The 21,970-nt window shown below is 45.4% G+C and overlaps 1 protein-coding gene across 3 annotated transcripts in view; it reads right to left on the reverse strand.

Moving 5' to 3' along the window:
* Positions 1-21,970, reverse strand: part of DIP2B (DIP2 acetate--CoA ligase B (putative)) — a 67,300-nt gene that overhangs the window by 16,696 nt on the left and 28,634 nt on the right. The window contains exons 3-22 of one of the 3 annotated variants that reach the window (XM_077788689.2): positions 18,348-18,494; positions 17,969-18,094; positions 15,054-15,266; positions 12,651-12,794; positions 11,386-11,505; positions 10,030-10,227; positions 9,052-9,143; positions 8,585-8,677; positions 7,256-7,379; positions 6,647-6,756; positions 5,559-5,661; positions 4,551-4,615; positions 3,943-4,036; positions 3,107-3,226; positions 2,588-2,702; positions 1,900-2,039; positions 1,559-1,695; positions 1,187-1,267; positions 944-1,071; positions 108-222 (exon numbers count right to left, since the gene is read on the reverse strand). In XM_077788689.2, coding sequence (XP_077644815.1) covers positions 108-222; positions 944-1,071; positions 1,187-1,267; positions 1,559-1,695; positions 1,900-2,039; positions 2,588-2,702; positions 3,107-3,226; positions 3,943-4,036; positions 4,551-4,615; positions 5,559-5,661; positions 6,647-6,756; positions 7,256-7,379; positions 8,585-8,677; positions 9,052-9,143; positions 10,030-10,227; positions 11,386-11,505; positions 12,651-12,794; positions 15,054-15,266; positions 17,969-18,094; positions 18,348-18,494 — 2,465 coding nt within the window. Of the gene's footprint in view, positions 1-107; positions 223-943; positions 1,072-1,186; positions 1,268-1,558; positions 1,696-1,899; positions 2,040-2,587; positions 2,703-3,106; positions 3,227-3,942; positions 4,037-4,550; positions 4,616-5,558; positions 5,662-6,646; positions 6,757-7,255; positions 7,380-8,566; positions 8,678-9,051; positions 9,144-10,029; positions 10,228-11,385; positions 11,506-12,650; positions 12,795-15,053; positions 15,267-17,968; positions 18,095-18,347; positions 18,495-21,970 lie in introns of all 3 variants that reach the window. The other 2 variants (XM_021545214.4, XM_021545215.4) reach the window with 2 other exon arrangements.

A 21,970-nucleotide genomic window follows, 5' to 3' on the forward strand; every position in this document is an offset into this window, starting at 1 on the left:
TTTGAGCCAAGAGGGATGCAAAGCTTGTGGCACCTCCATCCCTGGGGCCATCAGTGGCCTCTGCTCTGCCCACTCCCCAAAATCAGTAGGATTTCCCCTGGCTGTACCTGCAGCACCCGACTCATCCACTGGAAACTGTCCTCCTCAGATGCATCTGGCCTCTGCTCTGCCACCACCACGATCCTCTCGTCGTAGAACACCGACACGGAGAACACAGCAATCCTAAGGAAAAGGCAGAGCCACACTCCAGCTCCACTCCTCAGCAACAGCAAGCCAAGGAGAGATCAACGACAGAGTTTGTTCACAGAATTCACACTTACTAAAATATCCATGGGGCAAAAACAAGAGGAAAAGCATCAGACAATTAACGTTGAATCAAAAGGAAAGACTGGAGAGTGTTTAAGGAGTTAATTCCACTTTCTGATGGAATTTCCATATGGCACAGTCCCCCGTTCTCCCAACCTGCTGTCACATTCTTGTTCCAACTTCTGGCAAAGCCCAAATGAAAGGAGATTTAAAGGCACCTACAGGATGGTTTAAAATCTCTCACTAAATCTCAGAGATAGAAGCTCCAGCCTTGCCTGAAGAGCTAGAAAATTATATCCACAACTGATAAATAAAAATCAGGTATCTTTGGACATTAATGAAACTCTTCCTTGCTGCATCAGCCAGCAGCTAACGCTGCAACTCTGCAGAGACAGAGAATTAATTTCTCCATGTGACTTATCTTGTTACTTGACTGCTCTCCCTAAAGCACAGACTTGATGAAAAGCCAGGCTGGGCAGTGGGAAAAGGATCTGTGTTGGGCAGGATCAGGGCAATTACTACCTAAATCAAAAATATGTTCATTTGAACTGAGCTACCAAAGAGAAATCCAAGGAAATACTAAAGCTTGTGCTTTGCTTTATGACATGCAGGAGGCGATGGGGTTTCTTGTGCTGACCTTCCTCTGTAAACTGTTTTTATTGACTCCACGGCCAGCCCAGTGGCCACGATGTCATCGGCGTTGTGCCTTCTCCCGCTCACCGTCAGCAACCCATCCATCTTCCCAACCACGAACACCAAACTGCCCTGCAAGACAAGAAGGCAGCTGTGAGGAACTCCCAGCGAGCTCTCCTCACACATCCTCCCTCCCCAGCAGCTTTTCTCTGGCCAGAACAGTGCAGGCTCTGAGTGCCTCACGTACAGGTCCAACAAATCCCAGCAAGCCGGAGCGCACGAAGGGCACTTCCCCCACTGGAGAGCCAGAGGAGTTCACAGGGATCACCTGCAACACAAGGGAGGTCATTGGAGTGAAAAACCTCCCCAAACCACCCCAAAATTGTGGAGAAAAACCACCCCAATAACTGCACTTAAAGTGAGTGAAGGGAAGAGGAAAAGGCAGGGAAGCCTCGGTACAGCCAGGGTGGGAGATGTTTATGGAGGGGATTCTGAGTGTCTCTAACTGCAAGGAGTTTTCCAGCACATGTTTATAAAAACCATCATTAACACTTCAGTTACAACACCACCAGTTTTACAGAGAAAATGGGGCAGGAAAAATGCATTCTGCTAGACATACCTCAAAAGTGTTCTTTGTCACCCCTGCCAGCCCATAGTACATCATTCCTCCTGCTCTGGAGCTCACACAGATTTCACCAATCTCATCTGTTTTACAGAGCTGGGGTGGCCCATCTGGTTTCACTATACACATCATGCCTAGGATAAATCAGGCTTTGTTAGAAACAGCTCCCAGATTTCGCCCTGTGTGAGAACTGACACGTTTAATCGTGACAGAAATGACTGAGCCTGGCACTGCCCCACCTCTCCCACACTGAGGCTGACACGGGAGAGAATATTGACCCATTCTGCTCCTAAAACATCCCCAAAACCATCTCACATCAGCTTCCTGCCTGTTTTTACCTCCTGGCATCACGTGCCCAACGTCCTGGACAGTGAGAGCAGAGTTTTTATCTTCAGTGTTGACCCGAATCACACCGAAACTCAGCCCGTTCATGGACAGGATGGCTCTGCCTGGCAAAGGGGCCCCGGGGACTCCAGGCCTGGGGAGGACATAAAATGAATAAATACACTCAATCAGGCACCCAGGCTTGAAGTTAGACTCAGATGGAGATGGCCCAGCAACAGAAAGAGTCTCAGTGTCTCTGCTTTGCATAATCATTTCAAACTGTGGTGGCACTAAAGATCCCCACCCCAATTTTCAATCCCTAAGGAATTGTGTTCCTGGGCACTGCCAGCTCATTATCCATGGCAAACCCCAGCTCCCAGGCCACATGACTGCAGGGCTGCTTCTCACAGAAGGCAGCAATGGACAGAAACAGGGTATGAAAATGTCCAAATTATCTCCAATCTCAGACTCAGAACACCTCCCAGGCTGTGGCAATCAGGAGGAGGAAAAGCAGAGCTCAGGCACTGCTGAGCTGTCACACACCTCAGAAATCACTTGGATCTCAGGAGGGAGGTTTAAAGCTCAGCAGGTTGAGTACCTGAGCACACAGAGTAAATGTCAGAGGAGTTTATTACAGGCTTAAATCAACTCTGACCAAGCCAAGTGTGAAGAAAGGCCAGGCTGGATGAGTCAATCTGTTACCTGCGGATCGCGACGGTCATCGCTTCGGGGGAGGTGGCACAGGGACAAATCGCCTCTGGTTTGAGCCCATGGCTCTGGAACAAGCTCAGGAAGGCATCACAGGAGGAAACAGACCCTAGGAAGAAAGACAAGATGCCACTAGGACCTCACAGATATTGATTTCATGCTCATCTACAGGAAGGGTCAGGAGGAGGATTTGGGAAACTCCAGGAGGAAGCAGCCTCAGGTTGTGCTGGGGAAGTTTAGGTTGGACATTAGGGAAAATCTCCTCACTCAAAGCATGGTCAGGCATTGGAACAAGCCCAGACTGGATATTCAGACATGGGATTCTGCCCAGAGCAGTGGTGGAATCACAATCCCTGGAGGGATTTAAAGGACATGTGGATGTGGCATTTGAGGACAGGGTTTAGTGGTGAACATGGAGCTAGGTTAAGGGCTGGATTCAATGATCTTAAAGGTCTTTTGCAGCCTGAACAATTCTCAGGGCTGGGCAGGACTGGGGCAGGGCTGGGCACTCACAGGGGTTGGCGCCGTCGGTGACGATCAGCATCCGCAGGGAGCTCAGGCTCACGTCTCTTTGGTCCCGATGGGCCATCATGGCCCAGTGCAAGTCTCGACACTTCACCAGAGCAACTTTTGCTGCAGCCAACACAAAAACAGCACCTCAGGACAAATCAAAGCTTGCCAAGAGTTGTTTTTTTTTTTGTGGAACTCGCATGGTCTGAGATGCCCAAATGAGGGAATTCTCACCTAAGCAAGGAAGCCTGAAATCACTGACAAAGCCAACGCACAATGGCATCTGCTGTGGCACTGCCACCACCTGAGCCAGGGTCTGTCATCATCACAGCTCCTCCTCCAAAGGCCATAAATCTTTAGCACCCTCTGAAAGCCCTCGGGGAGGCCAGGCATCAAGGGCTCCTGCTGCACTCTACCATTTTCTTGGTTTCGTAAAAGAAACTGGCTCCAAATCACGAGATCCCCACCACTGATATGGCATTAGGACTTTGTGCACAGAAATAAATGGCCAGGTCCCCTGTCCTCCCAAGCTGTCACATTCCTGTTCCAACCTCTGGCAAGTTACCAATGCAAGGAGTTTTACAAGTATCCACATGACTGGGGGCTTAAAATTTCCCACTGAGTTGTACAGACACGAGCTCCAGCCCTGCCTGAGGATCTAGAAAATCATATCTAACACTGCAAAATAAAAATAATTACCTTTGTACATTAGTGAAACTCCTGGCCCTTGAGATTTGTCATGGAAGAGCAAGAAGGGTTTAAGGGATTTGGGATTTTAATGCCCTTCACTCTTGGTCCCTGAAAACTCCAAGCTGAAGTTGTGGATCTCCCCGAGTTACCTTTGTGGGCGTGAACCCTCTGCACCCATGAGAGAGGACAGGTTTTCATCACAGAATAGGGCACGCTGATGGTGTGCAGCTTGTTCATTACATTCTGAAAAACAGGAAAAAGATTGTTAGGAAAGGATCACAAACCTTTCACTGAGTTATTAGAAATAAGGACCACCCTCAGTGCCCAGCAACTTCCACCCCATCAAGAGTTCACGGAGGTTTAGTCAGGATGATTCTGCTGCTCCCCCAGAGAACTGCAGCTCTGGCAGGGAGATAAATGTGATAAATGTTTGTTTTAACAGGCAATGCTCCCAGCCATGGACTCAAATGCTACTGTTATCACAGAATCACAGAATTATGGAATGGGATGGGTTGGGAGGGACTTTAGAACTCATCCAGTCCCACCTCTGCTATAGCAGGGACACTTTCCACTACAGGTTGAGTTGTTCCAAGCCCCATCCAACCTGGCTTTGGACATTTCCAGGGATTCAAAGGCACCCACAGCTTCTCTGGGCACCCTTTGCCAGGCTCCTTCCACCCTCACAGGGAAGAAATTTTTCCTAATATCCCACCTAATCATTAATGTTCCATTGGAGAGAGCTCTGGAACCAACTCACCGTTAGAATGCCATGCCACAGCCCTGCATCCTTCTTAAAATCCAACACATTCACTATGGTTTCACCTGGGGAAAGAAAGGTGAAGCTGTCAAGTGCCAGCAGAGCTGGAATGTGCACATGGAGGAGCATCCCTGACCTGCAGCCCTGTTTGATTACAGGCGTTACTGATCACAGCTCCCTGGCATGCAAAACAACAACTGCACGTCCATTCCTCAGCAGCAACACGTCCAGAAAGCTGCAAGGAAATGATATTTGGAAATCCAGCTGCCAGCTGGAAATCCCACTGCAGCCCGAGATGTCCATCAGGAGGACAGGGAGGATCTGAAGCTCATTATGCACGAGCAGGGGAGGGAAGGGGAGCCAGAGATCATCCCAGCCCTGACTGACAGCACTGATGGGAGCTCCAGTGATGGATTCTGAAAGGCAAACTTTGCATTTTAAAGCTCTGTGACCTACAGCTCTAGAAATGGTTTCCCTCATGGATGTAGGAATTAGCTTGATTTACAAGGCAGACCAGAATAAACCATAACCTACAGCAAAACCTTCTGGAAAACCACCAGCACCTTCCAATCTCCATTTCTGGGTTACCCAAAAAACCTCACAGGACCAGAACAGCCCCAGCCCCAGAAATTTTGGGATTTACACACTATCAGCAATCAAACACATTTCTATGGGAAGACATTTCTATGTGCAGTGAGAGGGGATTCAAGCTTGCTGGAAAATGTTCCATTTTTCATTCATTTGCTCCTCTTTTGGTTCATCAGAACAGACTCAGTAACTTCATATAAATGATATAAATCTCCCTTTTTATTCCTCTTCATCATGGCTGTGAAAATGATGCAGTTTGGATAAAAAAAATCACAGCTAATTTTCACTTTTTTGGGGGGGAGAATTAATCTGCACTTTCACATTGTATTTCTTTTTGGATGTAAATATTGGTTACTCAGAGAGAGGTGTTGAAGATATGAGAGGAAACCACTGAATTTGATGTTCTGTGGCCTCACCCACCTTCAGAGTAGTTGCAGGCCTGAGACAAGGCTTGGCAGTGAGCCAGCATGGCCACACGGGACACGGTGACACCCATGACACTGCCCTCCTTGCTGGTCTTGTACTGCACAGGAGAGAAGCGAAAGGAACTTAAGGAAGAGAGAAATTAAGGAAGTTCAATCACAGAAGCCACGTGAAAATTGAAGTTTTCTCTCTGTGTGAAAGCTTAGACCCGAGGAGATGGTTATTGTGGTGGCACACGTGGAAAATCTCCATGGAGATGGGAGGAAAAATGAAGGTGTTTGTATTTATTTCACTGTCACTGCTGCTCACCACATCTCTTCCTGCTCCTGTAACACACTGAAAAGCCAATCTGTGATTCCAGGATGGCTGAACCACCACTGGAACCGCTGCAATCCTGTGGGAAATGGATTTGTAAAGATTTTTTTAAATTTGATAGAAAGCTTACATAATTTTAGAGAATTAGAACTGTGAAAGATGCATTGTAGCAGGACCACGTAGGAAAAACCAGAGGTGATTGGTGTTAGAAGTAATTGCAGCATTGTGTAGCTAACAAGCTGAAAAAGGTATTGTAATTTATAAGGTATTGTAACCAGAAAATAAGTTAGCTTCTGATAGAATACCATTGAGTTTTACATCTCTTGTGTCTCACTATTCATCAAGACTGATAACAGAATAAAATCTTTTAAAACACCCCTCAATAAAAGCTGAGAAAACCAACACAATCCCTATAAATCACCTCCTGGCAGAGAACAAAAATCAGCATTGCTGCAGGAACAGAGAATTCCAACTGCTGCTGGCTCAGGCACTGGCAGAATTGGGTGTTACCAAGCACCACCTCAGAGCTCAGAGCTCCATCCCTCATTTTTTTTGGAACAAAAACAATTCTCCAACTTATTCCAGGCAGTGCTCAAGGCCACGAAGGGATTCAAACCTGAACTGAGCTTCACAGCAGGATGTTCAGGCTTGTTTCAGTGGCAGGAAAGTGGGAAGTTTAAGGGAGTGAGGTGAAACCATTCTCTCTCTGGTGGTTAGAACATTAAATTCAGCTCACGGAAGGTATTTTCCATTCCCCATTCACCACTTACCTCAATGTATGCTGGCTCAGTTCCTGCTGCTGAGATGTTGGGCTGCCAGTCCTTGGGAGATTTGGAGAGATATTTTGAATCTGTCACAACCCATTTGAGTCTGGGCCAACCTGGAGCCAAAATTAAACGGTACATTAATATCAGTTTATTTATTGAGGGATTTATATTCTGCAAGAATACACTAAACCCCATCATTTGTCCAAGTTCAGTTACACAAGCAAAATCCCAAGCCAAGGCCAGCTACCAGCCAGAAGGTTCATCTCATTTCTCATCAGGGATTTCAGTGGGCAACAAGGTACTTCCTCTCCTCAGGGAAGATCCCTGCAGCATTCCTAAATAAAGCTTGTGAATAAAGCTGCCTTGGAACCTGCCAAAATGTCACTGAAGGGACCTGAGCACCACCCTGGCTTGGGAGGTGGTTCCTTGTGACCCCCAGAACACCAGAGCAGCTGTGTCAGACACCACAAACACAAATCCTACAACGTTGTGCTGATGGGATCAGGAGTTTGCCCCTTTACTCCCCAAGTGCCTTCAGAGTCCTGACAGCTCCTTTCAGATGGTTCAGCTGCAGCAAAAGTACAATCAAAAGCCAGTCTGTAACCAGCTCACCTTTAAACTGCACGATTTCTCCGTTCTGGGTTTTTGGGAGCCCTTTCAGACACACTTCAGTGGTGAGGGCCAGAGCAATCCCACAGCTCCCCAGCAGGAAACCAATCTGCTGCCCACCAGCATCCTGAGGGAAGAGGGGAAAAGTCACTCCTGCTCAAAGTCAGCTTTCCCCTAACCAAAATCCAAGGTTTGATACTGCTCTGGGGACTGGGGGAAGGGATGGCAAGGAAAAGAAGAATACAACTCATTCCCACACAGGATCACAGAATCACAACTGGAGGGACTTGGGCTGCTGGAAGGTGTCCCTGGCCATGGCAAAGGATGGAACTGGATCATCCCTAAGGTCCCTTCCAACTCAAAGCATGCTGTGACCCCATGAAATAGGGCACTGGCAAGATGAAAATGCACTGGATGTGAAATCCAGGGGAAACAAGAGCTCCTGCCCAGCACCCAGGCATGGAGCTCACCCCATCTCCTGGCATTATGGAAACCCAGATGCTGCAAAGAGGAATTGAGAGGCAGAAAAAAAAAAAGAAAATCAAAACATGTAATTACACTGGCATAACGAGACCTCTCTATCCCCTGGAGCCAATTTCTGTTGCACAATGATAAAATGAGGAGGCTCACTCAGAAACTGATTGGGCAAATCCTGGAGAAGTTTTAATTTTGCATTTGGTTGCTATAGCAGTCTGTCACAGTGCAGAGAATGAAATCAAAGCTCTGTGAGTCCCTGAGTGCCCCCTGAGCTCACTGCCACCTCCCAGACCAGCTCCCAGCTCGTTCCCCACCTCTCCTGCCATAATGTTTGCCATGATCCCATTGTTTTTGTTTCCTCTTATGAAATCTTAGTTTCACACAGCTCTTGACACAGCAATATCATGGCAAGAGTGCAAAAATTCTTGTAAGGGTAAATGAAACACTTGGCTGAGCAAATAATTTACAAGAAGTGTCTCAGTGTCCTCAGGAACACCGAGCACCTCCGTGGCCAGCAAAATCAGAGCTCAGCAAGGCTGGACTGAGCCCCCTCCCATCAGCCAGGGGGCAGTTCCACACTCTAATCTGCTCTGTATAAATTGTTTGTGATAAGGAAGTGAAGACTGCATCATTTAGGAGAATTGACCATCTCCAGCTGCTCAGCACAGCTCTGATCAATATGTTTTTCCATTTTTAAATGCCAGCCCAAGCTCCCAAAAGTCCTTGCTGGTCCAGAGCTGCTCAGGCAGCAGCTGGAGGCTGTGAAATGCTGTCAGAGGCTGATGGCCTGACTTGGTTTCCATCCCACATCAGTGCTCCAAGTTCCATCAACGTTACCTTTCTGGTAAGAGGTACCTCTATAGGCACTGGGATCACTTCAGCCAGGAGACAGCCATAAAATGCCACCATGAACATCACGGGGTCGTTGTTGGGATACACAAGGGCTACCTGCAACCCACAAAATTTCAAATTTCAAAATGCACATCTAGAGTGACTGGAACTCAGAACACTCGGGGTTATTTCACACTCTTCCTCACACAGAATCCAATGTGCCTGCGCTCCTCACACAGTGCCCAGGCACGTCAAGGTTCACACACAGCCAAGACACAGAGATCAAACCCTGCACTTCCCTCCGAGGTGTGTGCTCTTCCTCAGATGTTTTCAAAACTCAGAGCCAAGAAGCTGCTCAAAGAGAGCCCTGAAAAACCACACCAACGTCCCAGGCAGGCTTGTCACTGTGGTTAGAGTCTCACTGTGGTGTCTGTGGAAAGTTCCAGCCTCCAAACCCCTGGTTTCACCCCGGAGAGCCCCAAAGTCCTTACCCTGTCTCCAGGCTTTAACACGGGCTCGTTTTTGGTCCCCAGTTTATTAAGCAGGGTGTAAGCCAGCTTGAGACTTCTGCTCCACAGTTTGCCTGGAACACAGGGAACAGAGACTTGCAAAGCTCTGGATCAAGCAGACAGGAGAGCAGCTCACACCTTGGATTTTCACACTTCCCTGCTCTGCCCACCAGCCTGCCGAACACCAGGAGGGTTTTTACAACCCCTCGAAACCCCGTGCTGCCTCCCCTGCTGCTCTGTGGCAGCAGCTGAGCAGGGGAGGCTGAACTCACTGTGAGTGAGGGTATAAACTGGCTGAACTCACCCTAAGTGAGGGTATAAACTGGCTGAAGGGTATAAACTGGTTAAACTCACCCTAAGTGAGGGTATAAACTAGCTAAACTCACCGTAGGTGAGGGTATAAACTGGCTGAAGGGTATAAACTGGTTAAACTCACCCTAAGTGAGGGTATAAACTGGTTAAACTCACCGTGAGTGAGGGTACAAACTGGTTAAACTCACCGTGAGTGAGGGTATAAACTGGCTGAAGGGTATAAACTGGCTGAACTCACTGTAAGTGAGGGTATAAACTGGTTAAACTCACCGTGAGTGAGGGTATAAACTGGCTGAAGGGTACAAACTGGTTAAACTCACCATGAGTGAGGGTATAAACTGGCTGAAGGGTATAAACTGGTTAAACTCACCGTGAGTGAGGGTATAAACTGGCTGAAGGGTATAAACTGGCTGAACTCACTGTAAGTGAGGGTATAAACTGGTTAAACTCACCGTGAGTGAGGGTACAAACTGGTTAAACTCACCCTAAGTGAGGGTATAAACTGGCTGAAGGGTATAAACTGGTTAAACTCACCGTGAGTGAGGGTACAAACTGATTAAACTCACCGTGAGTGAGGGTATAAACCGGCTGAAGGGTATAAACTGGTTAAGCTCACCATGAGTGAGGGTATAAACTCCCTGAACTCACCGTAGGTGAGGGTATAAACGGGTTTTCCTGTCACGTCCAGCGCCGTCAGGCAGGGACACTTGGCCTGCGTGGTGCCCCAGCGCTGCAGGGCTGCCTCCAGGGCGGGGGGCCAGTTGCAGACCACCCCCAGGGGCTCCCCCTTCACCGGCGTCATCTGCCGGCCCTCGGGCTTGGGCTGGTTGGGGTCGGGCTGGGGAACTGAGAAAAGCACAATTGCTTCCACTGTCTATTGGTATTTCTAGTATATTCCATTAGATATACTTTATATACATGTATATATACATGTATCTATAGTAAAAAATAATTATATATATGAAATTCAGTATTATTTCCAGTATATATTGGTATTTCTAATATAATACATTATTTTTTTTATATATGTATATATATATAGTATATATATAAATAATTGTATATCTGAAATTTAATATTATTTCCAGTATCTACTGGTATTTCTAATATCATCCATTATATACACTTATATATATATATATATATATAAAATAATTATGTATCTGAAATTCAATATTATTTCCAATATCTACTGGTATTTCTAATATAATCCATTATATATATATATATATATATATATATATATATATATATATAAATATAAATAATTATATATCTGAAATTCAGTATTATTTCCAGTATCTATTGATTTTTCTAATATAATCCATTATATATTTTTTGTTTATATATATATGAAATAATTACATATCTATAATAATTAAATATAATTTTATATATATTTATACATATAATAAACAAAAATATAACCGATATATTGTTTCTAATATAATCGAATATATACTCCCCATCTTTGCCCATTTGTCACTTGACAGTTCAGCCTGAAATTAACTGAAAATAAAGCTAAAGGAAACGAGGAAAAGCATTCAAGAGCCATTTCCATCCCATTTCCTGGGAAGTCACACAGAACAAGACATCACAAACTGAGGCTTCTCACAGGAGGTGTTCAACACATCAGTAAGGGAAGGAACCCACAATGCAGAAAAGAAAACAAAATCATTCTGGAATGGAATTACCAGTGACAACAATCCCCTCTGGGAAATTAATTAAAGAAGCTGAAGCAAACAAAGGGGGGGATTAAAAATCTATTTAAATATTATAAATTATCTATTTTTAAATATTCTTCTTTTATATATTTTTAAAAGAAGTTTCGTGTTGAGGAGGTCCCCCAAAGCTCAGTGAATTTCTTCCAACCCTGGTTTTGTGTCAGGCTGCTCATGGAAGTGAATCTGAGCCAGCCTTGAGAGCAACAGCCCAGAGAACTCAGCTCCCAATTTTAACATCAATTTTAACAAATGCACACCAAACCATGATTTGTGCTATTACCTTCCACAATTTCTTCAAAATCATCCACAAAGAATTCTTTCAGGGGTGGTCTTTTAGGTCTTTTCAAGGTGTTCAGCAGCTGTTGAATTTTTGTGGAGACTCTGCTGCTCACAGGAACACCTGGAGGGAAAGAGCAGAGCAGTGAGAGCCACCTCCAGCCCTTCCCTGGCCACCTCCAGGGATTTGGGGCTCCTCCACCTCCCTGGGCACTTCAGAGCCTAAGCACCCCACCCACGAAGAAATTCCCCCCGAATTCCAACACCACAACTGAATATCTTAATGCCAACACCAAAACCATGCAGAGTTTGCGAAGAGCTTAAATGAGATGATGGCTCAGGAACGATTGAGGGAGCTGGGGGTGCTTAGCCTGGAGAAAAGGAGACTCAGAGGTGACCTTATCACTCTCTGCAACAAATATCAACAAACTTGATATTCCCATTGAACATTTTTATTTGCCTCAGGCTGCACCAAGGGAAATATAGGCTGGATATTATGAAAAAGTTCTTTACAGAAAGAGTGACAAAGTTCTGGAGTCACCATCTCTGGATGTGTTTAAAAAGCCTGGATGTGGAACTGGGCGCCAGGGTTAAATTTAATGAATTTGATATTCCCATTGAACATTTTTATTTGGATTGTTAGGACTCCAAGTGTTGACAAACATTTATCAGAACTGTGGATCCAGAGAAGACCAATGGAAACATTTGATATTATCACTCTTTACAACTCTGACCTTATCACCTTCTACAACTCCCTGAAAGGTGGGGTTGGTCTCTTTCTCCAAGCAGAACTGCCAGAATGACAGGACACAGCCTCAAGCTGCACCAAGGGAAATATAGGCTGGATATTATGAAAAAGTTCTTTACAGAAAGAGTGACAAAGTTCTGGAGTCACCATCTCTGGATGTATTTAAAAAGCCTGGATGTGGAACTGGGCGCCAGGGTTGAATGTAATGAATTTGATATTCCCATTGAACATTTTAATTTGCCTCAGGCTGCACCAAGGGAAATATAGGTTGGATATTATGAAAAAGTTCTCTACAGAGTGACAAAGTTCTGGAGTCACCATCTCTGGATGTGTTAAAAAGCCTGGATGTGGCACTGGGTGCCACGGCTGAGTTGAGGTGTTGGACTCAATGGTTTGAAGCTCTCTTCCAACCCAGAAATTCTGTGAATTCTGAGCTCAGTCAGGCTTGGGAGAACACAAGGTGGGATTTAAGGCCTCTCTGGAGCCTGCTGAGGCTCCCGGGTGCTCCGAGGGCTCCGTACCATCTGCAGTGTCCATCAGGCTGGAGCGGTTGGATCCCTTGTGCATCCCCTTCACAATCCCAGAGGGAGGGAGGTCGATGGCTGCCGGCCGCGCTGAGGGGGTGGAGGTAGTTGCTGTGACATCTGGAGGGACTGAGAAACTTTCTAGAAAAAGAAGAAAGCTGCTAAATACACCTTTTATTATCCCCTCAAAGAGCAAAGTGTCAGTCAGCTGCTCCCAATAATCCTAAGGATTGAATGGGTTTGGATGTATGGGAACCCTCATTAATGCTAAACTGATTCCTAAAGGTTCAGCAGCTCTGGGAGAGGAACAGCATCTGCTCTGGAAACCAAAAACCAAAGGCACAAGGTTTTGTCCAGGTCAGGAAAGTGCTTCAGCAAAACAGAATTCCTGTTCTTGGTTTCTAACCTTGAAGCTCAATCTCTTGACATTCAGTACTGTAAAAAATAAAATAAATAATTTTTTTAAAGTTTGAGATTCACGTGAGCTCTGAAACATCCAAAGTCCAGAACAAATCCCTCTCTCACCTATGCATTGATCTCTCTTGCTAGAATTCTACTATTTAGCTTTTTTTGTGAGTGAGGGCTTTTGAAAACAAAACACGTGGGAATTTGATCAGCAAAAATTGTGTTGGGTTTCAATCCCTTCCAGCTGGGTGGTTACAGAGCTCGTCCAGCAGCTACAGAATAAATCAAATAAACAGAGGGAGCTGGGTCTTACTTCTGCTTCAAGTTACAAGACACTGTCCTGTCTTTCAGCTGAGGCTGCAACTGCATCCTGCGGGAATTCTCCAGTCAACTGTCTCAAAAAAGGGATTTTTGCTACTGTGGGGTTTCTTTACACAACCCAGCAGGTTCAGTCATCTGATAGGGCAAGAATATTCTATTCTGGCTTAACAACACCAGCAACTGTTGCTTACAAAGGAAAAACCCAACAATCTGAAACTATTGGTTGGGTTTTACAGATGGTCTGAGTCAAATCCCAAATAATTCCCACTGACAGGGTTTTGTGATTGATTCTGTGTTCATTTCCCTTTTTCTAAGGAGAAAAAAGAACTCATTTCTGCATCCCTTTGGAGACACAGTGGCAAGGAGTATTTCTCATGCACTGAACTTCTAAAATCACTGGGAAGGACGTGGATTTGTACAATCCAAACCTCTGCAGGACTTTTTATTGCTCGAGAGAAAGAGATGTACAGGATTGTGTATGTGAGAGTTCTATTCATTTAAACCAGGTGTTAACACGGGATGAATGTGGCAAATAAAATTCTGACAAAGATTCAAAGCTTCTATTTTGCATAAGACACTAATTAGATTAGACAGTAGACATTCTGGAGGTAAAAAGCTGTGTTACCTTAATTCATTGCAAAAGGTAATGTGGCCTTCTGCATGCTCCAATTAAAAACAGCCTCTCTGCTTCAAAGACATTAATTATATTGGCTACATTTTATGGGCAATCTCCTCAGTTTTCCATTTCAGGAAACAATTTGCATCCCAGCAAATAAACAAACAAAAAATAACAGCAATAAAAAGACAAATAAGTGAAAGATAAAATCACCAGCACTTCTATGCACTGCTTGCCCCAACCCAGTTAAGCAGAAGCAGAGAGCACATGAAATACAGACAATGTCCTAGGGTGCAGGAATTTCCTCACCAGCAGCTAAAAAGGACAAACATACACAGAGCAAAAACAAACTTGGCCATTTCATACAGAAGCATCAGCAGCAAGGAGCACCTCAGAGCCTCAGAAAACTGAGCCTGGGGTATCCAGATCTGTAGATTTTGCTCCGTCTCCTCAGTACCTGGATGCTCTGGTTGTTCCTCAGACAGCCATGGAAGGGCTGGGCTAAAGTTTACTCCTCTAACCCTGGTTTTTAATGACAGTTTTTAATGATTTGTTCACACACACGGCTGGATTTGGTTCTTTTTCTTTCCTGATCTAACGCAAACAATAAACCATGTGGGCTCAGAGCAAAATGAGGATGTTAAACACAGCATTTCCCCACTCCACAGGCACAGACAGCCCTAAGGGATTCCTCAGGACACAGATGAAAATGCCACTTGCACCGGGCAGCTTTGTGCCCACGGGAGCTCCCAAGAGCTGGAGACAAAAAGCAACACAGGACACAGAGAGTTGTGCCTCCTGCTCTGTCCACACTGTCCCTGGATTCTTCCCTGCTTCCAGAAGCTCCTGCTCCCCACTCTCCCTTTTACAACCACCTCAATCTTCTGAAATTCTTCAGGAAAACAACAACGTGACGGTGAAGCTCCAACCAATCCTAGCAAGTTCCATCAACACCAGCTAAACCCTTGCTCTGAGTTTCCCTCCTGCAAGGGACAGCTCCAGCTTTACCAACACAGTCTGAACTCGAAGCGATCGTTCTGTTCGTACCCAGCTCCTACCTATTCGAGTATTGGCAAATACATCAGCTAGTGACCCACTGGTCCCTTTGCCTTCTCCATGGGAAAGTGTAGAGGATGCTGATGAGGATGTGGATGACCCCTGAACAGATCGGTTGATCCAAGACTCAGCATTCTGTAAGCTCTGGTGCAATGCAGCAGAGAGAGCAGCTTGGCGCCTGAGCGAGCCCTCGTCCTCGGAGGCGGAAGACGTGTCTGTGTGGAAGCAGAAAGAAAATCTAGCTGCTTAGGGAAAAGCACATGGCACTGAACATGCTCTTTCCAATCACATATCAACAGCACAGCCTTTCACAGGAAGATCTGTTTGCCACAACGGCCAAACCAGAGGTTAAAGCAGCAGAATTGTTGGTGGGAACACACTCACCCCTGTTTGATTCACCTCCTCAGACAACATCCTTCCCCTGGGGTCTCCAAGCCTAGAACTTAACTCTCATTACTTTTCTGTTCACATTCCACAATATCAGGTGCTGTTTTGCCTAACTCTGGTTATTCTGAGCTGGAAAGTGAGGGGTCAGGGTTGTTGTCAAACTGCAAAGTCCCAGGGAACAAAGAAAACGCAGGAAACAACTGTGCCAAGGCCACAGCAGAAAATGCTTTTGTCTGGGCTCTAAATGGGGCCCTTTCAATTGCAGAAAACAAACAAAAAGCCCAACGCCAAAACAAAACAGAATTCTACAGCAAGGAACCGCTTCCTGTGTGTCCCAGAGCACAGATACCTCAGCTGTCCCAAAATTGTGAACTAATTATTTAATTACCACGAAGCAAACACTCAGTTCTTGAGATGCTGAGTTGTACAGTGCTAAATACAAACACACAGGTGGCTTTGGCCTAAAAATTTAGGTGTTCTTCGAAGTGATTTTCTGCCTACACTCGAGTGGTAAATCAAGGCACTAAATCATGTTCTGCCCACTTGCCAGAGTGGGACGGAGTTAGGAGCTGAGGCACAGGCTGACTCCAGCCGTGCTCGTGGTGTGACTCCCCCAGCACAGGGTGTGCTGCAGTCCTGGACAAGTGAGCACAGAGCTGAGACCCAAGCAGACACCAGGAACATGCACCAGCCCCCCGGAGAGAGGAAGGGAAAAGGGAAGTGTGATAAAACAGGAAACAGGGAGGAGGAGGAGGAGGAGGAGGAGTGACGTGGCCTAGCAGAGCAGTTTCAGAGCTATGAATTCACCAGGAGATGTGGATTCATAACATTTCGGATGACTTTTGTCAATCCAAATGGCTGCGATGCTTCTGCACAATGAGACACAACACACAAGTGACTGCCAAAAATCACACGGACTCGTTTGTCACCAGTGCATCCAGCTGCTGGAGAACAGAGGGTTATTGATTGTGCTGCACATGCATGGTGACAGACACCGTGTCACCCAGGGGTTCTGCTGCAGCCAGCACGTGGCAGGGCTCAGAGAAGTCCTGCAAGTCGTGGAATCCCACCAGACCCCTCCGAGGTCCTTGCCCACAAACAAACATTGCTTGCAAACCCTCCTCTTGTGTGCTGAGCATTAAACATTAATGAAATCAAAATGTGAATTATCCATCAGAAACAGGTGTAAGGGAAGAAGCGGCCTCAGTCCAGACCTGCTCAGCTCTGGCCAGTTTGAACCACATGGAACATCCCGAGTTGGACCCACAAGGACCATCCAAGGTCCAAAGCTGGACCCACAAGGACCATCCAAGTCCAAAGTTGGATCCACAAGGACCATCCAAGGTCCAAAGTTGGACTCACAACAATGATCCAAGGACCAAAGCTGGACCCACAAGGACCATCCAAGTCCAAAGCTGGACCCACAAGGACCATCCAAGTCCAAAGTTGGACTCACAACAATGATCCAAGGACCAAGGTTGGACCCACAAGGACAATCCAAGGTCCAAAGTTGGACCCACAGGGACCATCCAAGATCCAAAGTTGGACCCACAAGGACAATCCAAGGTCCAAGGTTGGACTCACAAGGACCATGCAAGGTACAAGGTTGGACCCACAAGGACCATCCAAAGTCCAAAGCTGGACTCACAAGAATGATCCAAGGTCCAAGGTTGGACCCACAAGGACCATCCAAGGTCCAAGGTTGGACCCACAAGGACCATCCAAGGACATCCAGGACATCCCAAGGATCCCACCAGTGGCCCTTTAGGAACTCCTGGAACAGAGGTCACTTCCCAGCCCTGACAGACTCCCTGGAGAGCTGCAGCACTGGGAGCCCTGCAGCCCCTTGGTTTGGAAGCCAGCACAGCTTCGGTGTCATAGAAGCTGACAGGATTCTAAGGGTTTTTAATGCAGAAAAGCTGATTTTTTTAATGTTACAGTCTATTTTTATATAATTTTTAAAGTTGTTGGTTTAATTGGCTAGTAACTCTTTTGCTACTCAATTTATTGGTTAGAAGGTGTTTGTATGTGAATGTGTTAAGGATTTTTCTTTCCACAGAGGTTTACATATTTTCTTTAAGGATTCTTATGGGTAAAATTTTCTTCTTCATAGGTGTAAACTGTTTTTTTACAATAATAGATTGTTACATAATTTTTTAAAATAATTTTTTTTCATGGGAACTTAACAGCCTAGCTGTTAGTTTTACTTAGCTGAAGTGGTGGGCTTAAGTTACGATTTTATAAATATAGTGTAATTATATAGAAATGTAATTATAATTATTATAATTATTTAATAAATGTTTTATTTAGGATAAAATCAAAATAAACAATAAAATAAATAATAACTGTTTAAAAATAAAACGAGAACTGTTTTTAAATAAATTAAAATTAATAAATAAATACTATAAAATTTAACTAAATAAATGAAAGTATAAATAAATAAATAAATAAATATATAAAATTTAAGATTTTATTTTAAATAAAATTTTATTTTAAATAAGGTCTTTACCTATATGCCACAGAGGCTCACCTGGGGGAGTGCAGGCATCTGCTGGGGACTGGACGAAGGTGGAGCGGCGCTTGGTGGGCATGGGCAGGGCCATCTTCTGCTCCTTGTGCTTGGCCAGCGCCGCCTGGACCGCCTCCGTGTGGATATCTGCGAGAGGGAAGTGCCTCAGCACCAGCACAGCACCAAGGGGATGCCTTAAAATTTTAATTTTTTCTATTTTTCAAATCCTGTACTACGTTATTGCATAGCTCTGAACTCCACGTGAAGTGTCTTCACATTTTAGTTAGGCAAAACAATCCCTGTGGGCCTGTGATCCAAGGACACCTTCAGGCCCCAAAAACCATGAATAAAAGTGAAGTTCCACGAGGAGGAATGCAGGGATTCTTGTCCCTGCCCTTACCAGATCGATAACGTTCATCCCTGGCTCCCCCTGAGCGAGCTCGGTGGAATTTGGATGAGGATGAGGAGGATGATGCTGCTGGGGCTGGAGCTGAAGATGGGACGGGCATCTGAGGTCTGGATTCCTTCTGTAATGCTGGATCAACCCCTGGAAAACAGGGAGAGGGAAATAAAAGGAGCTTTTTTGGACCACACTTCTCCCATGGCAGGGCTGTGCATGTCACAAAGCTGGTTTGTCACTCAGTGTCCCAGTGATCAGCTTGTTATCGACTGCAAAACCAATAATAAACCAGCAGCAAGAGCCTTTGCTGTTCTCATTAATCACAAACCCAAGGAGACCTCCAGATGTCTGGTTCTGGCTTTCAGCACATCCAGTGCGTGGCTTTATATCCAAGAAACGTTTGTTTTTCTCATTAAAACAGGAAGCAAAATAGATAATCTGATAAAGAGTATAAGTTTACATCATTCAGCAAGAGTAACTTGGAATTGTTGCTGCTGGAGGTTCAATTCTAAAATGAATCTGTGTGTCAGAGGGAAGTTTTGAAAACTAAAACCCAGAGGTCACCCAGCTGTAATTTCCTCCAGGCTGTCACCTGGAGTCAGGCAAAACCAAGAGAACCATGTCATCTGTATGTGCTGCTTCAGGATTCTCACAAACTACCAAAGGGTCAGAGAAATGGAGTGGAAACCACAAATTCTGAGCTTCCAATCCACCTTTGGTGTGTGGTTTTAGGTAAACAACTTCGGGGGAGAGCCTTGAGCTCGGGGATTCAAAATAACAGCAAATCACTCAGAATTAGCTGCAGGAATCTCCACAGATCACAGAATTCTTCAGGTTTCAAAAGCCTCAAAACCACTGAGTCCAAGCTGTGCTCCATCCCCACCTTGTCCCCAGCCCAGAGCACCAAGTGCCACCTCCAGTCCTTCCCTGGACACCTCCAGGATGGGGAATCCAAACCTCCCTGGGCAGCTCCAATTCCTGACCTCCCTTTGCATGGAGAAATTCCTCCTGATGTCCAACCCAACCCTCCCATGTGGCTCCACCATCCTGTCAGGGAGTTGTGGAGTGAAAATCCCCCCTGAGCCTCCTTTTCTCCAGGCTGAGCCCCCCCAGCTCCCTCAGGAGTTCCCAGCCCCTTCCCCAGCTCTGTTCCCACCTCTGGACACACCCCAGCCCCTCAACATCTCTCTTGTAGAAAGATATTTTTAAAATTGCTCATCTTCCTTCATCTCCTTTTAAAATCCAAAAGAGCAAAATATTACTGGAATATTACTGAATGCTAGAGCAAACTAAGAACCCACTTAGCTGTGGATTGTTCATGATTCTTTACCATGCCAAAAACTGAGAACCTTTATTTCTAGTTAAGCAGGAGATCTCCTGCTAGCCAGAAATCCTCAAACCACACTAGTGGGACAAACAATTATTTCTTCTTTCCACTGGTGTTTTTTTGATATTGTAACACATATCAGAGTCCTGTATTTGCTTATCAAAACTCATCCATCCCCTGTGCAAATGTGCAGGTGGCAAAAAGGCTGAAAGGAAAAGGAAAAGAGATCTCTGTGCAGGACCTGGGCTCCAGAGCAAGATTATGAATTCAAAATCTCAGCTCACCCACATCCAAAAGCATCAACTTGTGCCCTTCCTGTCACTCTGGAACACATTCCATTGATAACCAGCTTAACATCTTTGCAGCATTTATTTGCCTTCACCAAACCCAGCCTGGTTTTATTCTGATCCAAAAAACAACACGACTTCACAGACCAAACAGAAAAGCTTCATGTTTTCTGATCACTTGAGTATTTATGAATTCAGGCACCCACTAGATGTCAGCAGCAGATTTAACACTATTTTAAATGAATTATTAAATTCATATTCAGCTCTCTTTCGTAAGTCTTGTAGAAGCCTCTCATCTCTCCGTGGGGCATCACAGGGCAAACATGACATTCCAGTTAGGAAGGGATCAGAGGTGGCTCCAAGTGACATGACACACAGAGAACAAGCTCTTTGTTTCAATATTTTGCTCTGACATAATAACATGTTCCAGTGGCCTCACAAAGCGTTCAGACACAGAGGAAGGAGTTTAAATCACTGATGGTTACACAACAAAGCAGCACAAGTGAGCCGAGCCTGGCAGGTGACAGGTGATTTATTTAGAGCTCCCTTCAGAATAATCCTGCTTCAGCTGCACTTTCTGCTGGCAGAAACATGACAAATATGACAGAGAGATGAAAAATGAATTATTTCAGATTGGCTTGAAGGATGCCATGGATTTGTTGACTGTCTTTAGTTTCTGATGAGAATTGACTGCTTTGTGATTCCTGTGTTTTGGTGAAGGGCCAACGATTTAGAGATTCAGAACTATTAGAAGATCAACAAGGATAAATGTTTGCATGAATAACAAGGAGAGCAAAGGCCACATGCTGCAAGCAGCTGCAAACCTGTCACTCCACTGCCTGCAAACAGAATGCAGCAGTAGTGCTGGGGCTGGACCAGCTATTCCTTGAAGATTTTTTTTTTTTTTTCAAGCTACATACCCATAAAAACATGGAAATAAGCAACTTGAGCCTCCAGGGTTTCCAGGGCAGCCTGAACCCACTCCCAGAACCCAGGAACACCTGGCCCAACTCCATGGGCTTCATTTGCTGTGCTTGCTGCTGACCCCATCATGGAAAACTCCCTGGAATGATGGACTTCAGATTTTGGGATCTGCAGACTGCAGAGACTTTACAGAAGTTAACAGTTAGATGGATTTAATGGATATTGCAGCAGGAAAAAAATGCATATTTCGGTAATGAACAGTGCTGCCTTAACTCCTGAATAAGGAGGCCGTGTGAATGGAGGGCAGATGGAGCAGGAAGAATTTCCTCAGTGATCCTGCTGACGTGCCCTGACAGGCCACCTTCCCTCCTTCCTCTCATTTCACAGCCATGAAATGGAGACACTGCACCAGCCAGCACCAGCCCAGTGCTCCCAGAAACGGCACGGAACGCCAGCACCGAGTATTTTGTTGTTGTGTTGTTGTGACTAAATGAATTTTCTTCTCATTACCAAGGTGACCTGATTCCGAGTCCCTCACGCATGACTTCCACGGGGTTTTTACAACAGGAGGTTCCCAGACACCGGGTGTGAGATGGATGAAAAGCTGCAGAGCTGGGCCGGAAGAGCAATCAAACCTCTGGTTAATTGGTGACCTCCATCCTCCCACTGGCAGCTCTCAAAGCCCCACAATTAACACAGCAGAGCCCAAATGCTTTTTTCACCTCCTAATTAAACACTTTCTGAGACAAATCAAACACGGTGCCAGGGTTGGGGCCAGGATTGTATCATCTTCAGACTCCAGAATACTCGGGATAAAAGCAGGGCTGCCAAGAGTTCCTGAACTACCCAAGGATTCCCCATTTCCTCCTCAGGTTGGAGATCACCACTGGAACAAATGCTAGCCTGAGGACTGTAAAACCTGCTCAACAAATGCCTGCTTATCAAGAGGGATTAGTCATGTGTATATTAGTTTTTGGTTTCTTTAAGTAACAGAAATAAATTTGATAAATAGGCAACAACCAAGTTGCTGGGATTCCCATCATATCCTGCTGCAGGGAGTCCTCAGCACTTGGAGAGTATTTGCA

The sequence above is a fragment of the Lonchura striata genome, chromosome 29, assembly GCF_050655825.1.
Source record: "Lonchura striata isolate lonStrDom1 chromosome 29, ASM5065582v1, whole genome shotgun sequence".
NCBI classification, from domain to species: domain Eukaryota; kingdom Metazoa; phylum Chordata; class Aves; order Passeriformes; family Estrildidae; genus Lonchura; species Lonchura striata.